A 21,227-nucleotide genomic window follows, 5' to 3' on the forward strand; every position below is an offset into this window, starting at 1 on the left:
CACAACTGGGATACGATTACATGTGTCAACCAAGTCAGCGAGCCTGACCACCCGATCCCGTTAGTCGCCTCTTACAACAAGTATGGGTTGCTGAAGATCAATTCAAACCCGGATCTTCAGGGGTCTCACGTTTGAAGGTGAACACTAGCAACTGCATTACAAATTACAGATGATAACAAGGATGTATTGGTATTTTTTTTTATTACTGTGAATATTTTTACATACGATGAAGATAACTAGATCTACCATTTCTGATATGCATGCAACAGTATGGACGATCATGACATTTACATCAAACATGACATCCGACATTCTCGTTAATCCAACATATTTCTCTGCAAGTGTCGGATTAACGAGAGTTGACTGTATTCATAACGGTTGACACCGGTGGGGGAAGTTAGGCTCAATTATAGTGAACACCTTCAGAGGTACAGATAAGCTGCGTATCTGCGAAAATTACGCAAATATTTATGTGAAAACTCAAGACTATTGCGTATGAGTACGCTTGATTTTTGGTATATACTCAATAAATGTGATCTCACATGCGTACACACAAACATGTCAACTCTTAGCTTGCGTACCGGTGGATAGATAAAATAACTGAGGTATATTGAGAGGTTCTATTTCAGGACATGAACTTGACAACTTGCAGTCTTTTTATCGTTTCTCATATTACAGATTAAATATAAATAACAAACACTAACATTTAAACTTTATTATATTTTTAAAATTAATGGAAAATGGCAAAATACCCCAATGAGTTTGAGTGAGGAGAGTACAATTTATTTGGTTACTCAATTACTCAAAGGAAAGTTAGGATACTCAATTGAGATGAGCGCAAGCGAGTACATAACTCAATGACCCAAAAAGTTATCTGTAGCTCTGTCACCTTGTGACATCACTGTTGGACTGGGCAGTGATTCACATGCTTATTATATTAGTCAGAATTGTACAATTGACTCTACCGTTGGTAGACAACCATTTCATACTGAAAGCGGTTTTGTCGCTTTTCAGTGTTTTTTTAGATTAAGTTATTTAAATAAATAAAGTAACCTGGCTGTGTACACTTTTTGTTGATGCTGTCCACCAGTAGATGGAAGGAAGTCAGGAAATAACTATTAACCGTTTTAAGCAAGGAGAAGACAATATCAAACTTGCTATTTTTTGTTAGACTGAAACATTTTTTGTGGAATGTTCTAAAACCACATTGGTCTTGTCAGTTTTCATCGTTTAATTTATAAATACACTTAAGATGAAAATCTTATAAGGAATGGGTTGCATTGCTTGCCAAATATACATCTTTACAAAAGAATATATCTGAGAGGTTCGACTTGTTTACTGCATGAAGAGATGAGCAGTGCTGTATCTTCTGTATATATTTTATTGACGCGGGAGAATCAGAGTTATCGTTCTTGCCTGACGACTGCTCCTGTTCATTTCATATTGACCCCTCCAGGTTGTCCATATTCTGTCTGTTGCATTATAACGGAGTGGTGGGTTAAAGCCTGATGTTGACTGCAACCTATTTACTGGAATATCTCCAAAAGTGGTGCCAAACCATATTCATTGACTCGCTCACTCTAATGACACGAGACCGCTTCCGTGGTGTAGTGGTTAGAGCGGAAGGTCGCGGGTTCGATCCCCGACCGCGTCATACCAAAAGACGTTAAAATATGGTACTTGTTGGTCCTTGCCTGGCGCTCGGCATTAATGGGTACAACAAGGACTTGTCGGCTCGGAGTCAGTATAATGTGTCTGATTGGGGTATTCATGCTCCACTGCGGCATGGTATCTCAGTGGGCTAGCACTATAAAACCAGCTTAAGTCTGGGCTAGTACAAGCAGCCGCACATACACATACACACGCATGCACGTCGTCATATGAGCGAAATATTCTCAAGCACGACGTTAAACCCAAATTCACCTCACCTCACCTCACCTCATAGTGACACGAGCCGGTCAAGAATTTTCTCAGAATGAACGAAGCACTCCGAAAATCAATCAGATTCCAGTATACCCCCAAGGAATATTGATCGAGGAAATCTCAATGATGAAAATTGAACACCACATCACCCATTGTCCTCTCTGCCATATGACGACAGACAATCCAGTGATCAACAGAATGGTCATCGATCTAAATGATTTGGATACAATGGCATGTCTCAACTAAGTCATCTAGTCTGATCACCCGATACTATTGTATGATATCTTCTGAAATAGGCGTGATGACGTTCACTTAGAAAGACGAAGCTGGCAAGGAGACATACAGAAAGAAACGCATAGGAGATAATATTGATATAAATGCAATAGTTTGCAATATGTGTTGGTCACATATTCGTGTGGTGGTGTGATGTGGTGTGCTGTGGTGTCGCATCGCATGACGTTCCGTGACATGGCGTGGCGTGGCGTGGCATGGCATGGTGCAGTGAACAAACGCAACCATTTTAATTTTTTTGTACATTTATACAGACATTTATTTTCAGACGGAAATGTCATGGAAAGGAAATTTAAGGCAGATGTTCAGTGACCAGAAATATGAAAGGTCAAACGTCTGTCAACATTCTGTCCGACGTTTGTCGAATATTCGGAAGATTTGAATACGAGCTCAAAAGCTCTCGAAGCAGCCTTCAGTACGTCATTTCAACGTCCACCAGAACGCCATATCTCGTTTATTGCATCGTCATACCCGCCTCCACTTAACCTGAGATCGTCGGAGAGTTGGAGTGTGTGAGTGAGTTTAGTTTTACGCGGCACCCAGCAATATTCCAGCTATATGACGACGGTCTGATAAAATCGAGTCTGGACCAAATAATCCAGTGATCAACAGCATCGATCTACGCAACTGGGATACGATGACATGTGCCATCTGCGTTTCATCTGCGTCATCGACATATTACTGGCACCGAGACTACAGGACACGTGTCTGGTTTACAGAAGCGTATTGAACCAAACAATCACGAATCGCCTTCGAGAGGTGGAAATTATATGCATTTGTCCCTGTATAGAGACGTGTTCATCTGCGACAACGTATGCACTTTAACGAACTTGGAACCTGACAATGTGAGCGAGTTGGGTTTTACGCCGTATTTAGCAATATTCCAGCAACACAACGGTTGGGGACACCAGAAATGGGTTTCACACATTGTACCCAAGTTCGGAATCGAACCCGGGTCTTCGGCGTGACGAGCAAAGGCTTTAACCACAAGGCTACCCCCCCCCCTTTCGTGGGGGATCTTTCGTGCCATATTAAGTCATGTATGAAATCAGGCCAGCGTCGCTCTGAAATCTGGCTTACAGTCATATTTAATACATCATAAAAATATATTTTTTTGTCTGACTGCCCTGAATCAATCAAATTAAGTCAAACGTTATGTATTAAAAATCTTTGTTTATTTTTTTAAAAAGCAACATAATTCTCATTTTATATAACAGAAACAAGTTTCGTGAAAGTCTATAAAAAAAACACGTGTTCACATAGGTTTAGTCAGTATCTACTAAACAATTCAACTACTCACCTGTCAATACGGTCATTATACAGAATTGCAGCATACAATTTTTCGATATCAGCAATTCTTTTCAAGACATCATCAATATGCTTCATTAGATCTATTGATTTCACTGATATCTATGATTATCTCTATTCGAGACATCTTAAATTCATACAGGATATCATCAGTTCAAGATATCTCTAAATTAATTCAAGATATCTTTAAAACAATTGAAGAGTACAGTAATTCAGAAATAAATGTGGAAACGGCTTGCACTAATGTCTGTGATGTCTGTGATATCTGTGATATCTTCCTCTGTACCAAGGGTTCCGGAGACATCTTCTGCCGTGTGGATAGTATACGTCATTAGGACAATGACTCAAACACTCGCCGTCCAGTTCGAAATCCTTGCACGTCTGGGAGAAACAGAAGGAAGACGAAATTTAGGTGCTGATCAATTTCAATGCACAATAAACCTTCATTTTTAAAATTCTAATTCACTGGTTGGTTCACTAGATTCCGGAAACAAACTGCTTTATAACGGTTTTGTGGCTCCTTCGAGAAACTAAATTACTTTATATTGGATCTCTGACAGTTTCAGGGCAACACAACACTCATACTGGTTCTGTGACAGCTTTGGGTAACCGTTTCTCTGTTCTGGTTCTGTGACAGCTTTGGGTAACCGTTTCTCTGTTCTGGTTCTGTGACAGCTTTGGGTAACCGTTTCTCTGTTCTGGTTCTGTGACTGTTTCTCGAAACGTGTTACTTTGTAGTAGCTCTGTCATGATTCCGATAAAGAACTTTACACTGGTTCTGTGCCTGTTTCCGAGTAACGTGTTACTGGATCGGTCACAGATTCCGAGACACGTGAAGTTTCGGGTTAGAATTGGTCTTAAACAGCCCACGCTTGTTGTAAGATGCGACTAACGGGATCGGGTGGTCAGGCTCGCTGACTTGGTTGACATATGTCATCGTATCCCTATTGCGTTGATCGATGCTCATGATGTTGATTGCCCGGTCCAGATTCGATTAGTATTTACAGACAACCGCTTTATAGCTGGAATATTGCTGAGTGTGGCGTAATACACAAACAAAGCAAAACCCAGATTCTGAGAAATACATTACTATATATCGGTTTTTAGACTGCTTCGCGAAACGTTTAACTACTCTGCAGCGTAAAACTAAATTCACGCACTCAAAAGACATGATATTACTTCAGATTGACTCTGACCATTTCTGACAAACGCATTTTATCTTGGTTCTATGACAATGAAAATGCCTCTACATATTGGTTCTGTGACAATGAAAATACCTCTACATATTGGTTCTGTGACAATGAAAATGCCTCTATATATTGGTTCTGTGACAATGAAAATGCCTCTACATATTGGTTCTGTGACAATGAAAATACCTCTACATATTGGTTCTGTGACAATGAAAATGCCTCTATATATTGGTTCTGTGACAATGAAAATGCCTCTATATATTGGTTCTGTGACAATGAAAATGCCTCTACATATTGGTTCTGTGACAATGAAAATGAAAATGCCTCTACATATTGGTTCTATATATTGGTTCTGTGACAATGAAAATGCCTCTACATATTGGTTCTGTGACAATGAAAATGCCTCTATATATTGGTTCTGTGACAATGAAAATGCCTCTATATATTGGTTCTGTGACAATGAAAATGCCTCTATATATTGGTTCTGTGACAATGAAAATGCCTCTATATATTGGTTCTGTGACAATGAAAATGCCTGTATATATTGGTTCTGTGACAATGAAAATGCCTGTATATATTGGTTCTGTGACAATGAAAATGCCTCTATATATTGGTTCTGTGACAATGAAAATGCCTCTATATATTGGTTCTGTGACAATGAAAATGCCTCTATATATTGGTTCTGTGACAATGAAAATGCCTCTATATATTGGTTCTGTGACAATGAAAATGCCTCTATATATTGGTTCTGTGACAATGAAAATGCCTCTATATATTGGTTCTGTGACAATGAAAATGCCTCTATATATTGGTTCTGTGACAATGAAAATGCCTCTATATATTGGTTCTGTGACAATGAAAATGCCTCTATATATTGGTTCTGTGACAATGAAAATGCCTCTATATATTGGTTCTGTGACAATGAAAATGCCTCTATATATTGGTTCTGTGACAATGAAAATGCCTCTATATATTGGTTCTGTGACAATGAAAATGCCTCTATATATTGGTTCTATATATTGGTTGACAATGAAAATGCCTCTATATATTGGTTCTGTGACAATGAAAATGCCTCTATATATTGGTTCTGTGACAATGAAAATGCCTCTATATATTGGTTCTGTGACAATGAAAATGCCTCTATATATTGGTTCTGTGACAATGAAAATGCCTCTATATATTGGTTCTGTGACAATGAAAATGCCTCTATATATTGGTTCTGTGACAATGAAAATGCCTCTATATATTGGTTCTGTGACAATGAAAATGCCTCTATATATTGGTTCTGTGACAATGAAAATGCCTCTATATATTGGTTCTGTGACAATGAAAATGCCTCTATATATTGGTTCTGTGACAATGAAAATGCCTCTATATATTGGTTCTGTGACAATGAAAATGCCTCTATATATTGGTTCTGTGACAATGAAAATGCCTCTATATATTGGTTCAATGAAAATGACAATGAAAATGCCTCTATATATTGGTTCTGTGACAATGAAAATGACAATGAAAATGCCTCTATATATTGGTTCTGTGACAATGAAAATGCCTCTATATATTGGTTCTGTGACAATGAAAATGCCTCTATATATTGGTTCTGTGACAATGAAAATGCCTCTATATATTGGTTCTGTGACAATGAAAATGCCTCTATATATTGGTTCTGTGACAATGAAAATGCCTCTATATATTGGTTCTGTGACAATGAAAATGCCTCTATATATATTGGTTCTGTGACAATGAAAATGCCTCTATATATTGGTTCTGTGACAATGAAAATGCCTCTATATATTGGTTCTGTGACAATGAAAATGCCTCTATATATTGGTTCTGTGACAATGAAAATGCCTCTATATATTGGTTCTGTGACAATGAAAATGCCTCTATATATTGGTTCTGTGACAATGAAAATGCCTCTATATACATTGGTTCTGTGACAATGAAAATGCCTCTATATATTGGTTCTGTGACAATGAAAATGCCTCTATATATTGGTTCTGTGACAATGAAAATGCCTCTATATATTGGTTCTGTGACAATGAAAATGCCTCTATATATTGGTTCTGTGACAATGATATATTGGTTCTGTGAATGAAAATGCCTCTATATATTGGTTCTGTGACAATGAAAATGCCTCTATATATTGGTTCTGTGACAATGAAAATGCCTCTATATATTGGTTCTGTGACAATGAAAATGCCTCTATATATTGGTTCTGTGACAATGAAAATGCCTCTATATATTGGTTCTGTGACAATGAAAATGCCTCTATATATTGGTTCTGTGACAATGAAAATGCCTCTATATATTGGTTCTGTGACAATGAAAATGCCTCTATATATTGGTTCTGTGACAATGAAAAAAATGCCTCTATATATTGGTTCTGTGACAATGAAAATGCCTCTATATATTGGTTCTGTGACAATGAAAATGCCCTCTATATATTGGTTCTGTGACAATGAAAATGCCTCTATATATTGGTTCTGTGACAATGAAAATGCCTCTATATATTGGTTCTGTGACAATGAAAATGCCTCTATATATTGGTTCTGTGACAATGAAAATGCCTCTATATATTGGTTCTGTGACAATGAAAATGCCTCTGAAAACATATATTGGTTCTGTGACAATGAAAATGCCTCTATATATTGGTTCTGTGACAATGAAAATGCCTCTATATATTGGTTCTGTGACAATGAAAATGCCTCTGTGACAATATATATTGGTTCTGTGACAATGAAAATGCCTCTATATATTGGTTCTGTGACAATGAAAATGCCTCTATATATTGGTTCTGTGACAATGAAAATGCCTCTATATATTGGTTCTGTGACAATGAAAATGCCTCTATATATTGGTTCTGTGACAATGAAAATGCCTCTATATATTGGTTCTGTGACAATGAAAATGCCTCTATATATTGGTTCTGTGACAATGAAAATGCCTCTATATATTGGTTCTGTGACAATGAAAATGCCTCTATATATTGGTTCTGTGACAATGAAAATGCCTCTATATATTGGTTCTGTGACAATGAAAATGCCTCTATATATTGGTTCTGTGACAATGAAAATGCCTCTATATATTGGTTCTGTGACAATGAAAATGCCTCTATATATTGGTTCTGTGACAATGAAAATGCCTCTATATATTGGTTCTGTGACAATGAAAATGCCTCTATATATTGGTTCTGTGACAATGAAAAAAATGCCTCAATGAAAATATATTGGTTCTGTGACAATGAAAATGCCTCTATATATACAATGGTCTATATATTGGTGACAATGAAAATGCCTGTATATATTGGTTCTGTGACAATGACAATGAAAATGCCTCTATATATTGGTTCTGTGACAATGAAAATGCCTGTATATATTGGTTCTGTGACAATGAAAATGCCTCTATATATTGGTTCTGTGACAATGAAAATGCCTCTATACATTGGTTCTGTGACAATGAAAATGCCTCTATAGACTAGTTCTGTGACCAGCAATATCCCCAGGGTCTTACCTCACACTGGGTGGGAGATGGTCCCCAGCACCCCCCGGCGCACTGATGGTGACAGCATCCAGCTCCGTACCAGTAGCATCTCCGAGGGCAGTGGGAGGGACACACATCTACAAACACAACAATATCGTGAACGTCAAACTATCAGATACTGTGATTCTTCGTGTTACAAGATCTATGACCGATCCTCCGAGAATTCTGTAGGATCGTGGTTTGAACGTTACCTTGCATTTATGTCCACTGAATTTTCAAATCTTAATAAATGTATTTTTTTGGTCACGAGAGGACAGGTGTGCGCATGCGTGTTTATATGAATGCGTGTTTGTGCATGTATATGTGCATGTGTGTGTCCGTGAATGCGTATGTGTGTCCATGTGTGTGTTGAGGGTTTGCAAAGTATTAAATGCACTATTGTATATTCACTATTCATACACGTCAACTATGTCAAGTATGTTTGTAAGTACAAAAGTCTGAAATACATATATCGCTGAATACAAAACGCAATATCATGATAATGATATTTGCACTAGAAAGAAATTAATAATACCTATTTTGCAAATCTTTTCAAATGCAGGCAAAATATTGGCATTTTTGGTGTTTTCCAGTAACTTACCGATATAATATTTATTACATGCAGTTAAAGGATTCAGGTATTTTTACTGCATACCGTGTTTTACAGAAAAAAGATGACAACAGGCTGTCGATAATTTGCCTTACAAATATAAGGCAAAGGAACACTGTAGCATTTTCCTAAATAGTAGACCAGATCAGGGTGCCGTTGTATAAAGGGACCCTTGCACTAAGGTGATTGCAACTCCCATACCTTATCATAGACTTTGGGGCCGTTCATAATTTATGGCTTTGGCGGTCACTTACTTTGTAATTTTAGGGGTGGTCATTCATATTGTACATCAGCCATAAATTATGAACGGTCCCTTACAACAGTATAAGCGCTAGGGATGCTTTGTACAATGGCATCTAGGACGGCATTACAAGGGTTTACTCCCATAAAAAAAAGGGGGGGGGGGGCGGTCAGAATTAATAAAAACAGATATAACATATAGAATTACAAAAAATCCCATTAAGGAGTCATCCTCACAGACTGAACATGGTCTTCACACTGCACAATGATGTAGGTATACTGTCTATCAAAGGGTCACTATTGCATGTTCACCATCCCTGACAACACGCACATAACAGTACAGCGACACATGTGGACATGTCAAAGGTTGTGACAGATATCACAATACAAAGCAATGATCATATATTACGTGCTGGTGTCATACCAAATATAACTACGTATAAAATGTCAAAATGATACATGCGATATAAATGGATGAGGAATTTTTTAATAAATATTATTGCCGTGTGACGTGTCAGATCTGAATCCCGTGAATGTACGTGTTAGATACAATTTTGCACGTATCTCATACATCCGATTTCATTTTCATCATTATCGAACTTTAAACGGTACAACAAATCAATATTCAGTTTGGCAAAAGATAACCATGAAGGACATTTCCAATCACACCTGATCCGAGTAATAAGAAAGTTTCGAAAAAAAAAAGGGAAAGCAAAAAGTGAAAAAAGAAATTAATAGAAAGTTTGGTGTAATAAACTCCCACCATATTCATGCTCGAAAAAACAAACGAAACAGAAAATAATGAAAAAACAAATAACGAGAAATTTCGGTTTAGAAAAAAGCACAAATTTATGCTACCAAAGTGGTACTATGACGCTTCCGTATGTCACAATCTATTCTATGCCTTACCATAATGCCGGGCGACGGGATGTTCATTATCGATGGTGACAGTCCCGGGATACCTGCTTTCCCTGCCTCCCACGATCTGGTCCCAGTCCCTTGTTATTTCTATCCGAATGTCCGGTAGGTTTAGAAGAAAGAGAACCTTTCCATTTGTGATCTCTGTGAAGTATGACTTTATTTCAGCACAGTGAAGATCTGGGTTAGAATTGGTCTTCAGCAAGACATGCTTATCGTAAGAGGTGACAAACGGGGTCGGGTGGTCACGTAAGCTGACATGGTTGACACATGTCATCGTATCCCAATTGCGTTGGCCGATGTTCATGCTGTTGATCACTGGATTAAATGATCCAGTCTCGATAAGTTACAGATCCCCGCCGTATAGCTGGAATATTGCTGAGTGGGGCGTAAAACTAAACTTACTCACTCACTCACTCACCCTCTGCACAGTAAGTCATCATCATTACAGTGAGTGAGTGAGTATGGTTTCACGCCGCTTTTAGCAATATTCCAGAATGATAACGGCGGGGGACACCAGAAATGGGCTTCACACATTGTACCCATGTGGGAATCGAAACCGGGTCTTGAGCGTGACAAATGGACGCTTTAACCATTAGGCTACCCCTACCACTCCCCTGTCTTTACATGTTGGAGGCGAGTAACAGTTTGGTCATGAATCGATTATTTACTAATCGCCTTCACATAATTAGAATAATGCTGAGTGGAGCGTTAAAAAATAAATAAATAAGAGTTTACAAAATGTAGGCTTAATGTACTGCGAATACTTGTACACATAAAACACTCAAAAGCCAAACATGCCTGCCGTAAGAGCGAGTGAGTGAGTTTAGTTTTACGCCGCTTAAAATAATATTCCAGTAATACCATGACAGGGAACAGCAGAAATGGGCTTCTCACTTTGTACCCATGTGGGGAATCGAACTCGGATCTTCCGCCTGACGACCGAACGCTTTCAACATACGGCTACCCCACCGTTCCGCCTGCCATAAGAGGCGATGATGCTATTGAGTGCCCGCTGGTCAGGTTGGTTGATGCATGTCACCGTAACCCAGTTGCGTAAGTCGGTGTTCATGAGATCATTCACTGGATCGTGTTGCCCATACTCATCTACAAGCCGTCGTCTCATAGCTGGAATATTACTGAGTATGGCGTTAAACAGCAAATAATCAGTCTCCTAACGTATATGATGGTGGACATGTTTGACAGTAGTACATGTCATTGAACCCCCTGATTGGTCTCTCACGCAATCACATGATTACCAATTTCATTCGAACAGTATTTAGTGAATTTCTGTTTCTGTTTCTTTTTTATTTACAGGCTATTGTAAAACCGGAGGGGGCTAATATTCAATATCAGTGTCTTACTGTTAAATAGTAATTAAAATAAAAGGATGGAAGTTTCATGCTGGAATTGTGATCTTGTGAACATCTATGAAGCGACCTGACCCATCCTTGCCGTTGTCCAGCTGTAACAGTAAGCCCATCCCGTAACTATAAGCCCACCCCGTCATATGACACCTTCACTGACCCCTGGGGCGGTGGGGTAGTTCTGTAGTTAAAGCGTTCGCTCGTCACGCCTAAACCCCAGGTTCAAGTCTCCACATGTGTACAATGTGTGAAGCCCATTTCTGGTGTCCCCTGCTCTGATATTGCTGGAATATTTCTAAAAGCGACGTAAAGCCTATCTCACTCATTCATTGACCCGTACAACGCGACTGCGCCGCGATTACTGTGCGTCATATTTCGGTGTCATAGCGTAGGGCGGAACGTAGCTTGAACGTCACACCTTATCACTGTTTCAAGAACCCTTCAGGAAGCTTCGATTTACCTTTCAACCGGGGGAGGCGTACTGCCGTGAGGTTGGTGAGCAGCACAGCCATTCCATAGTGGTCGCCATGAAACGTAAACGTCGAGTTGCCCCTGATCACTTCTAGTCTGGGCAGGTTCAGTTCAATTTGTGGATCCGCAACCGCGACCAGTACGTAACCTCGGACGTAACGTATGTTACGCAGGAAGGTTAGATCGTAGGTGATGTTGTCGTCGGTAAGATACGTGACGATGAGGTTGCCGTCCACATAGGTACAGTTGGTGTATGTCTGTATCATATTTCTGTACCAAAAGCTCAGAGAGCCAGACCAAGACAGCTGCATGGATGATCGTCCGCCGGAACACACTGCAAGGAGTAGTATATTAATGAGTGAGTGTGCTTTCTGTAATAGTATAGGCAAAAGTTACTGTGATTGACTTGAAGTTATATATGTGAATTAACAACTGACGTGTGCGATAGGGGACAGATCTGGGGATTTAGCGGGCCAGGGAAGGACGTTAACATTAGGCTGCGCCAAAAACTGCTGAACCACCCTGGCGACATGAGGTCTGGAGTCGTCCTGCTGGAAGATCATTCCTGGACCATTCTGCTGGAGAAACGGTATGACAACTGGATTAACAATTTCGTCTCTGTACCTGAGGCCCGTTAGATTTCCATTGATGACAAGCAAAGGTGTACGTCCAACACTCGTTATCCCACCAAACAGCATCACTCCACCGCCGGAAAAGTGATCGGCCACAGTTCCTAACATAACGCTCACCACGTCGGCGGTAAACTCAGGTACGGCCATCAGCGCCGTGCATTGGGAATCTGGACTCGCCAGTGAAGAGAACATGTTTCCACTCACGTGCTCCACACCGCAGATATTGTCTGCACCACTGCAATCGATCATAGCCGTTGGTGACGTAATGTCATCTAGCAGGACATCTAGCTCGTATCCCGTGTGCAGCCAGACGCCGGCGAATGGTGCTTGGCGATTTCCTGTTGACACCGGGAACTTTTAGGGCTGTCAGTGTCGCTGGTTGGAATCACTGGCGCAGATGGGTGGTTCGAATCCATCGAACGTTGCGTGGTTACAGGTGGACGGTCACTTCGGGAACGTTCTACAACGGCGGCGTATTGTTGACAACGTCTCCAATGGCTCGCCATCTTTCATTTTCCGTTTGCCGTGGCATAGAGCAATGCAAGTAGATTCTTCCAAATTTGTGTTTTTCGGATCCGTCGAAGTTTAAACAATGATTTGTGTGGCGATTCGAAGTTTAGAGCCACACTTTTCAAAAGGCAATTTTTAATGCTTTTTTCCACAGACTTCTTGATAGCACGAGAAAAGCATGCAAAACAAAAACTACAGACAGGGTATTATAAAGTGTATTATAAAGAATATTAAAATCATTATTTTTTTTCATTTATGTAAACAAATGTGTTTATCACACTAACAATTGCCTTTGAGTATAATAATGATATTAAGGCCACTTAAACAGCTCTAAACTCAACGCCGCGTCCGACATGATGGGTATTATTACTCCCCGCATACAACATGGTGGGTATTATTACTCGCCGCATACAACATGGTGGACATTACCCATGTTGCCTCTGAGCCACAAGAACGTTAACAGTCAGATAACCATTTTCTGCTGGGTAAACAGAAGCAGAGTTTGATCAAACTCACTATCCTAGGGTGAGACCATATGTGTCATGCTTGCTTTGTTGCGGGGCAGGACAGAAGTGCTAGAAACTTTCCGAAGTTCAGCTGCCAAACACGGTCACCCATCGAATGACTCTCCGTCACAAATGTCGCTTAGCTTCAACTGATTTGAGACCTGATCTCTATGCACAAGGCCACTCATCCCTTTTAGCAATATTCCAGCATTATCACGGCGGGAGATTTCAGAAATGGGCTTACACATTGTACCCATATGGGGAATCGAACCCAGGTCTTCGGCGTGACGAGCGTACGCTTTGACCACAAGGCTACGGTGTTTGGCAGCTGAACTTTGGAAAGCACGCATGACACATGTGGTCTCACCCTTGGCAAGTGAGTTTACAAAATGCCTCTGTTCACCCAGCGAAACATCTGTGAAGTCCTTTTCTGGTGTCCCCCACCGTAATATTACTGGAGTATTGCTAAAAGCGGCGTAAAACAAAACTCACTAGAAGGTCATACCTGTATCATTCTCCGTGATGCCTGTGTCAGGGATGTCGTTCGATATCACCGCCACACCGTCAGCCGTCGTCGTAACCAACGCCAACACCACCAATGTAAGAAGCATCATGGTGAGGTACTCAACTCCGCGAACACTGCAATGACGAAGAATACGTGCACACTCTATATACGTATTATCGTCGCCGACAGCAACCTTTTTATTTACTGTAATAAAAAGTTCTAGTTTGCAATTATCTAATTAACTGATAGGAACATCCGGTCCGAAATACCAACATCCGGCCTTACATACATTAGAAAATAGTTTTACATGCTTTTAAAAGGTTAACTGATTATATTTTGATGTGAAACGTGTGGGCAATTCACAATGAGGTCATATGTAATTCGGTTATGAATATTTTATTGGCAAATGAAATATGTTTAGAAGGTGAAATGGTATGTTTTGGGAGTGGAAACAGACATACCGTCACCAGAATGTCACGGAGGTAATGACAGCTTGTTGCAGTGATACATACCTAAGGGGAGGAACCTTTGATTTTCATCATTCGGGGGCGTCACTGGGGGGCTTATCATGTGTTGCGTGACTTACATTGAAAACCCTACCTTCCCTAACCCCGTCACCTCATGAAATCCTTACATCCCATCGTACGGGCCTGGTAATCATGGGTCAGACTGCCTTGCTTGTAGGTGTGACAACACCACGGTTGTCCACATGTGTTTTTGCATAGGGTCTGTAAGTCTCGCGAGGCGCTACTTCCGGTACAAAGCTGGTTCCCGGCTCCCTTTGCGCGCTCCAACTTGCGATATCCGAGATGGGGTTCCAGGATACTTCCGGTACCAGATTTCCGGTGACAAATATATTTTCAAGAACCAGTCCTGGCTCCAAATTGCGCGACCGACTTTACTAGACCGGAACAAAAGTACTTTGTTAGTCACGAAGTGCTGTGACCTACTTACGGGCCCTATTGGGAGCTACCTGGAGTAACTATTTAATGTAGAGGAGAGGATATTTGTGTATGATAATTAAGCCCCTGCTTCACAGAAAACATAGGTGTGCTTCCGTTTGTTGCTGACACCTGTCCACAGAATATTTTCATCAGAAAGAAAGTATTTACTGAACACCTGGCCATGTTGGAAATGATGTTGAGTTCCTTAACATCAACACCCCCGAAAATTAACTGGTTGCTCCCTCACTGGTATAACGGATGCGAAAAAAATGTTGTGTCACAGTGTCTTACTACGGGTTCGAATCCCAGATGGGACTCATCCCAAAATTGTAATATAATCTGTACTTTACTGAGAGAGTGTAATCCATCTTAACTTTGAAGATCCAGGCTAGAATTGGTCTTCAGCAACTCCTGCTTGTCGTAAAATGCGACTAACGGGATCGTGTAATCAGGCTCGCTAACTTGGTTGACGCATGACATTGTCACCCATTTGCGTAAATCGATGCTCATGCTGCTGATCACTGGATTGTCTGGTAGACACTTGATTGCATACCGACCGCCAACGTATAGCTGGAATATTGCTGAATCGCTAAACAACAAGCACATCAACGTGACGTTAAACCAAACTCCCCTGGAGATGACGTGTTACAAAGGTTAAAAGAGTGATCAACTGGATGATGTTATTTCATTCGGCAATGGTCCGGCTATATCACGGCCAGCTAGTGGTGGATAGCATGAGGGATACGATGACACACTGGTGGTGGATGACATGAGGGATACGATGACACACTGGTGGTGGATAGCATGAGGGATACGATGACACACTGGTGGTGGATAGCATGAGGGATACGATGACACACTGGTGGTGGATAGCATGAGGGATACGATGACACACTGGTGGTGGATAGCATGATGGATACGATGACACACTGGTGGTGGATAGCATGAGGGATACGATGACACACTGGTGGTGGATAGCATGAGGGATACGATGACACACTGGTGGTGGATAGCATGAGGGATACGATGACACACTGGTGACCAAAAATACATTGAATAATCACCACATGTACATGATCGCTAAACAAAACAACAAACAAACAACGAACAAACATCGAACAAACAAACACACACCACTACACCTACCACACGGTATACAGCAGTGAAGTAAATGTCATTTGTCCTTTGATCTGTTATGTTAAAAGATCTACCACATTATCAGACAGTAAGACCTACCTGTACCAACACCCAGAGATGAGTGAGACAATGACGAGCACAAATCTACTTATGTGTCAAGGCAGGACATGCATGGTCACGTGGGATCTTGACTGGTTTAATGAAATCTGGGGGTGGATATGCGTGCCGTGTGTTCTATTATGCACATTCATGACTCGTGCACATGTACGTGATTTGGTCACAGCCAGGTCAATATAATATAACAGTCCCAGTTGCCTAATGGTTGGAACAAATGGCAAAAGTTGGTCAAGTAATGCTTATTAAGTCTATTGCACTCATGAATGTTTCATTGAACTATAACATTGCCCTTAAAACATTAACTGATAGTTTTATGAAATGTTAAGGCTTCTCTTAGTGTTTTCATTTACGTTTTCAATTTGTTTTGACACTTTATTGTCTGGTTGGAACAAATTATAATAGTTGGTCAAGTACTGCTAATTTAAATCTGTGTTTCCTTGAACTATAACGTTACACTTAAAACACTAACCGATAGTTTTATGAAATGTTTCTCTAAGTGTTTTCATTTACGTTTTCAATTTGTAGTGACATTTTTTTGTCTAGCTTCCGCACGATTGTTTACACAAGGCTAGTGTACTGGATAAGGAAACTGTGCACATAGAAAATCAAGATATATATTGGAACGAGATGTATAAACAAATTCAGATGTAAATGATTAGCTTGGTTAGTTGTTTGTCGCACTCAGCAATATTCCAGCTATATGCCGGAAAATGATTAGTGAATTGATTTGCTCGTAGACTCCGTTCATCTGATCAACTCCAGCTCTGTGTACCCTTCACGGGTACAAAGTTAGCTTGCCAGGCTTTTTCTGTTGTGGCCTCCCAACATCTCTCAAATCTGCAGACTCTGTCCAGTCATTCCGCCGTGACTTGAAAACCTATCTCTTCAACCAATAACTCTGTTTATTTTATTTTTATTTTTAACTTTGTGAAGCACCACTGAGCAGCCACCGGTTGGAAATTAAGTGCTATACAAGTGCATTATTATTATATTTATGTGCCACGCTGGGTGACGTCAGAGGTTTGGTCATGGGCACGTGCAACACCTTTCTGCACGAGCATCTCAGTAAACTGGTGGAGCACACAACTGTTAAAAACTGCACCTCAGAGAGCCCGTTTAGTTCAGGGCAAGTTGACAGGTGTGGCCTAGAGAAATCAGATTCTTCAACGTCATGGCCCAGGATGGACATTCCAACAGCAGACAGGGCTTGGGTTGATATAGCTTTCATCAACAGCATGATGTTAAACTTCTGCAATGGCCTGCAAATTCACCGGTTTTCACCCCTACAGAGCATGTGCGGGATGAAATGGAGAGACGTCTACGCCGTGTAACCAAATATGCCAGATAACGTTCCTGATTTGGCAGCCGAGTTGCAGAGAAGATGGCAAACCATTCCACAAGCCTTCCATGCCCATTTGACAGACGCAACGCATTGTCGCTGCTCACAGTGGGCAGACTCGGTATTGATTCTGTGGCATTCGTAACGTCAATGTCATTGCCATTATACATGCTGTTCTGCGGTCTTCTTATGTTTTTCTCACTGTGTTTATATTTTCACACTTAGAATTTTTTAACAATGCACAGAGTCTTTATGCGGCTGTTATAACTTGAACATTGCCGAGTGGAGCGTTTATCAACAAACAAACAAACAAACAAACACTGGTTTGGTATCATCACTGATATTCAGTGGCCCATTGACATAGTTTTACAGCTATTTGCCCTTTACACCAGTGGAATCAGTTACAGAGGATAGTCAAGGCTGGGTATTGTTTTGCACAATTCACAATGCTCAACAATATACGTGGCTTCATTATGTACCGCCCACGATGATGACGCTTGACCACTGTTGTCTGTGTCGTCACACATTAATCCCTCACTCACTTCACGTATATACGAATAAAGTAATTCTTTTTGTGCCAAAAAGAAACTTTTGTTCACTAGTTATTTTACTTCGCAGTTGTCCCAATTGTCACATGTACATCACGGCGGCCTTTAAATATCGAATCAGGACAAGACAAACTGTTTATATAGGACATATCAACTCCGACTAAAGGCGTAACTAAACATTTAAAGCAGCGAAGCCTGGCTAATTTCGACACAGTCACACCGGAAACTCAGCCTTCCGGATGATATTTTAAGGCTTGTTTGTTTGGTATCTTTCTTCTTTCAAATTTATTCACCACCCACTTACAAGTGTGCACTTGTGCCTATACATATAAATACACGTATATGCATATACGCTTATGTGTGCGTGTACATAGATATTTACACACACACACACACACACACACACACACACACACACACACACACACACACACACACACACACACACACACACCTTCACATATGTACAAGAGTACAAGATACAGAGTACATAGTTTGCTGCTAACAACATAAGTATAGGTTGGAATACCTCCCCCACCCCGTACACACACCCAAAAAGACAAACGAAACAAAAACAAATAACATAAAATAAAATGCAAAACGTTGCAATAACAAATTTTTAAAATACAGATGAAATTATAAAAATAATTTTGATATTTGGCCCTTAGTCATTAGTTTCAGCCATATGGTCAATTTTCTCCGTAGTTTTTTTAACATAGTAATATTGACTAAATAAATGACCAGTTGTTTCTGGCTCGTGGTCACAGAATGTACATAGACGTGAATTCTTATAGCCGGTTTTACACAAAAATACATTTGTAGGACACATTTTATACAATATTTTTGTTTGTTACCATTGCAGATTGCTACACTTTGTGCATCTATGATTTTCCATTTACCGTTATCTTCAGTTAGTCTTCTAACCTAAGTGAATGTTTGTGAAATGATTGAATCATTAAGTAGTGGCACACTTATTCCACCATACTTGGGTGGCATATACACTACCTCCCACATTTTGTTTGGTTTACCCTTCTGAACAAGTTTTAGCATTTCGACAGGGGAAGAGGATATGGAGGAATATGACTGAGTTTTAGGAATAGCAATGATTTCAAAACAATATTTCTTCCTAGAGGTGTTAAGGTCCTTGTAGAATATATATTCGTTCTATTTTCAATCTTTTTTAGTTTTGTCAGTATGACATTAATTTCCTAAAAAAAATAAATTCAGTTTAGTCTGATTCCAACCTGTGGTGATGGGTGATGGGTGTCGGATGGATGTAAAGTGTTCATACTAATTCAAAATATCAATTATTACCCTGGTCAAAAGGTCTTGGGTACAGTTGCTGTAGGCCCCCATGGTTTGTTGGTTAACGCTGCATATTGGACCAGCATTCAAGGCTTGCCTGTAGTGCTTGCTTGCTCAAGGTGCTCAAGGTGCTCAAGGTGCTCTAGTGTTGGGCATTAATTGAAATCTCACAATTGATGATTGGTTCAATACCAAAGAGCAATCATTGGAAACAATTGGTTAGAGTCATTTTTTAGATTTTTCTCTTCGTTTTGTTTTTGCAGATCAGTCTAAAGAAAAAAACATTTGGTTCTCTGTTTTATTTTGTCTTATTTAGAAACTGCGCAAGTTGCATTTGCAAATTTTACATCCAATATAAAATGATGCAACTTGCTACTTTAAAGTGATTTATGATTGGGAGTACAGAATACAGTGTCATACACACACAGAGAAATATATCATTATATCGAGAGGCAGGTATAACGAAGGCACATTTGAAAAAATACAGAACGAAATGCAAATACTGTTAGTAAAAATACAAAGTAAATGTATTGTATGACACAAAAGATTTGTTTTTCGAATGTGGATTAAAGTTGCGTCCGTACATTCCAACAACCCACCGCATTTCGTGACAAAGCTTTTACATACATGCGAAACTTTTAGTCAAATAGAGTTGACGTTTACAAACCCGGACACATCAGTCTAAATAAAGAAGTGTGGCCTCTTTCTCCCCCATCACACACACACACACGTCAGTAGCTGTTGGTGCGGTAGAGCACCGTGATCCTAACATAATCCATATAACATAGAGGCGTCAAGGTGGACGTCACGGAACACTAACACCTATACTACTCAACGGTGTATAGGGATATCCTGAGTGTCCAGATGGAGGTAGAATGTGACTGGATGCTTTAAGATGCACATAGTATTCAATATTGCCATTGGAGTGACACAGGCCCATTCTTGTTCCTGTTGAAAATAACCACACACGACTAGAAGCAGTTAACTAATAATCCGTATAATTAATAATATTGTATACTTAATCCATACACAAGGTGTATCACGACACTGCTAACAGTGATACCCATGAATCAGTGTGTAGTCGGTTCCCAGCTCCTTAAGTAGGATACAACCCAACCTGCCTGAGAGACGCTACAAGGTGAAGTGCCATTTGCGAATACCCATCCACCTACTCTCCGTCACTTAACTTCATCTGCTGTGTGAACACGTACTTCCACTGTAACACCTGTGTTATCCTGTTACCTTGGCAACACCACAGTACTACTTAGCATTCAATGGCCGAACTTTTTCAAATTATCTTCCCTTCACTAATCCGCTGGGTGTGCTGATCCGAACGGTCCAACCTTATACTGACAGCGCATGTCGTATGCGCCATGCGAGCTGTACGTATTACCGTTACATTTAGAGACATTTAACCAGTATATAGCGTTCACCTTCACCGGTAACGTTCACGCTGGTACATGGACAGTATGTTTTTCCTCAAACGATGACATATCAAGTGTTGTGTCCTGCACTATTTGTTCCATGATTCCATGATACGTCAGGGATGACCATGATTGCTCATATTGCAATAATAAATCACCAGATGGCCGTTCGAAGCGAGGCGGTGGAATCAGCTGATCGTTCATTTCAGGTCGTCGACGTAGACGTTTGGCAATTGGTAATCGAAAGATGCGGAAGTATCACATGCTGACTACCTTACATTACTGTCAGTTTCCTTCGCAGCAATCACAACATACACTCCATACAATTCAATATAGAACACCAGTGCGAAAGAATACCAAGTCTTGACTATCCCCAGAAACAAATATCGTTTAGTGTAAATTCGTATAGCTGTCCACAAT

The 21,227-nt window shown here is 40.2% G+C and overlaps 1 protein-coding gene across 1 annotated transcript; it reads right to left on the reverse strand.

Moving 5' to 3' along the window:
• Positions 1-3,374: 3,374 nt before the first annotated feature.
• On the reverse strand, positions 3,375-14,108 carry LOC124252692 (epidermal growth factor receptor-like). The gene is made up of 5 exons (XM_046686346.1): positions 13,994-14,108; positions 11,830-12,174; positions 9,994-10,146; positions 8,226-8,332; positions 3,375-3,903 (listed from the first exon to the last, which is right to left on the reverse strand). Exons 1-5 carry the CDS (start codon positions 14,100-14,102, stop codon positions 3,763-3,765), a joined length of 855 nt encoding a protein of 284 aa, XP_046542302.1. The 5' UTR covers positions 14,103-14,108; the 3' UTR covers positions 3,375-3,762.
• Positions 14,109-21,227: the final 7,119 nt, after the last annotated feature.

This window comes from Haliotis rubra, unplaced genomic scaffold (assembly GCF_003918875.1).
Source record: "Haliotis rubra isolate DU_JTF1 unplaced genomic scaffold, ASM391887v1 Scf521, whole genome shotgun sequence".
Classification (NCBI taxonomy): Eukaryota; Metazoa; Mollusca; class Gastropoda; order Lepetellida; family Haliotidae; genus Haliotis; species Haliotis rubra.

Coding starts and splice junctions, on each gene's coding strand:
- LOC124252692 (XM_046686346.1), bottom strand. CDS start 14,102: ATGATGCTTCTTACATTGGTGGTGTTGGCGTTGGTTACGACGACGGCT. Junction 12,175..13,993: donor CATCACGGAGAATGATACAG/GTATGACCTTCT, acceptor TACTCCTTGCAG/TGTGTTCCGGCGGACGATCA. Junction 3,904..8,225: donor CATCTCCCACCCAGTGTGAG/GTAAGACCCTGG, acceptor TGTTTCTCCCAG/ACGTGCAAGGATTTCGAACT.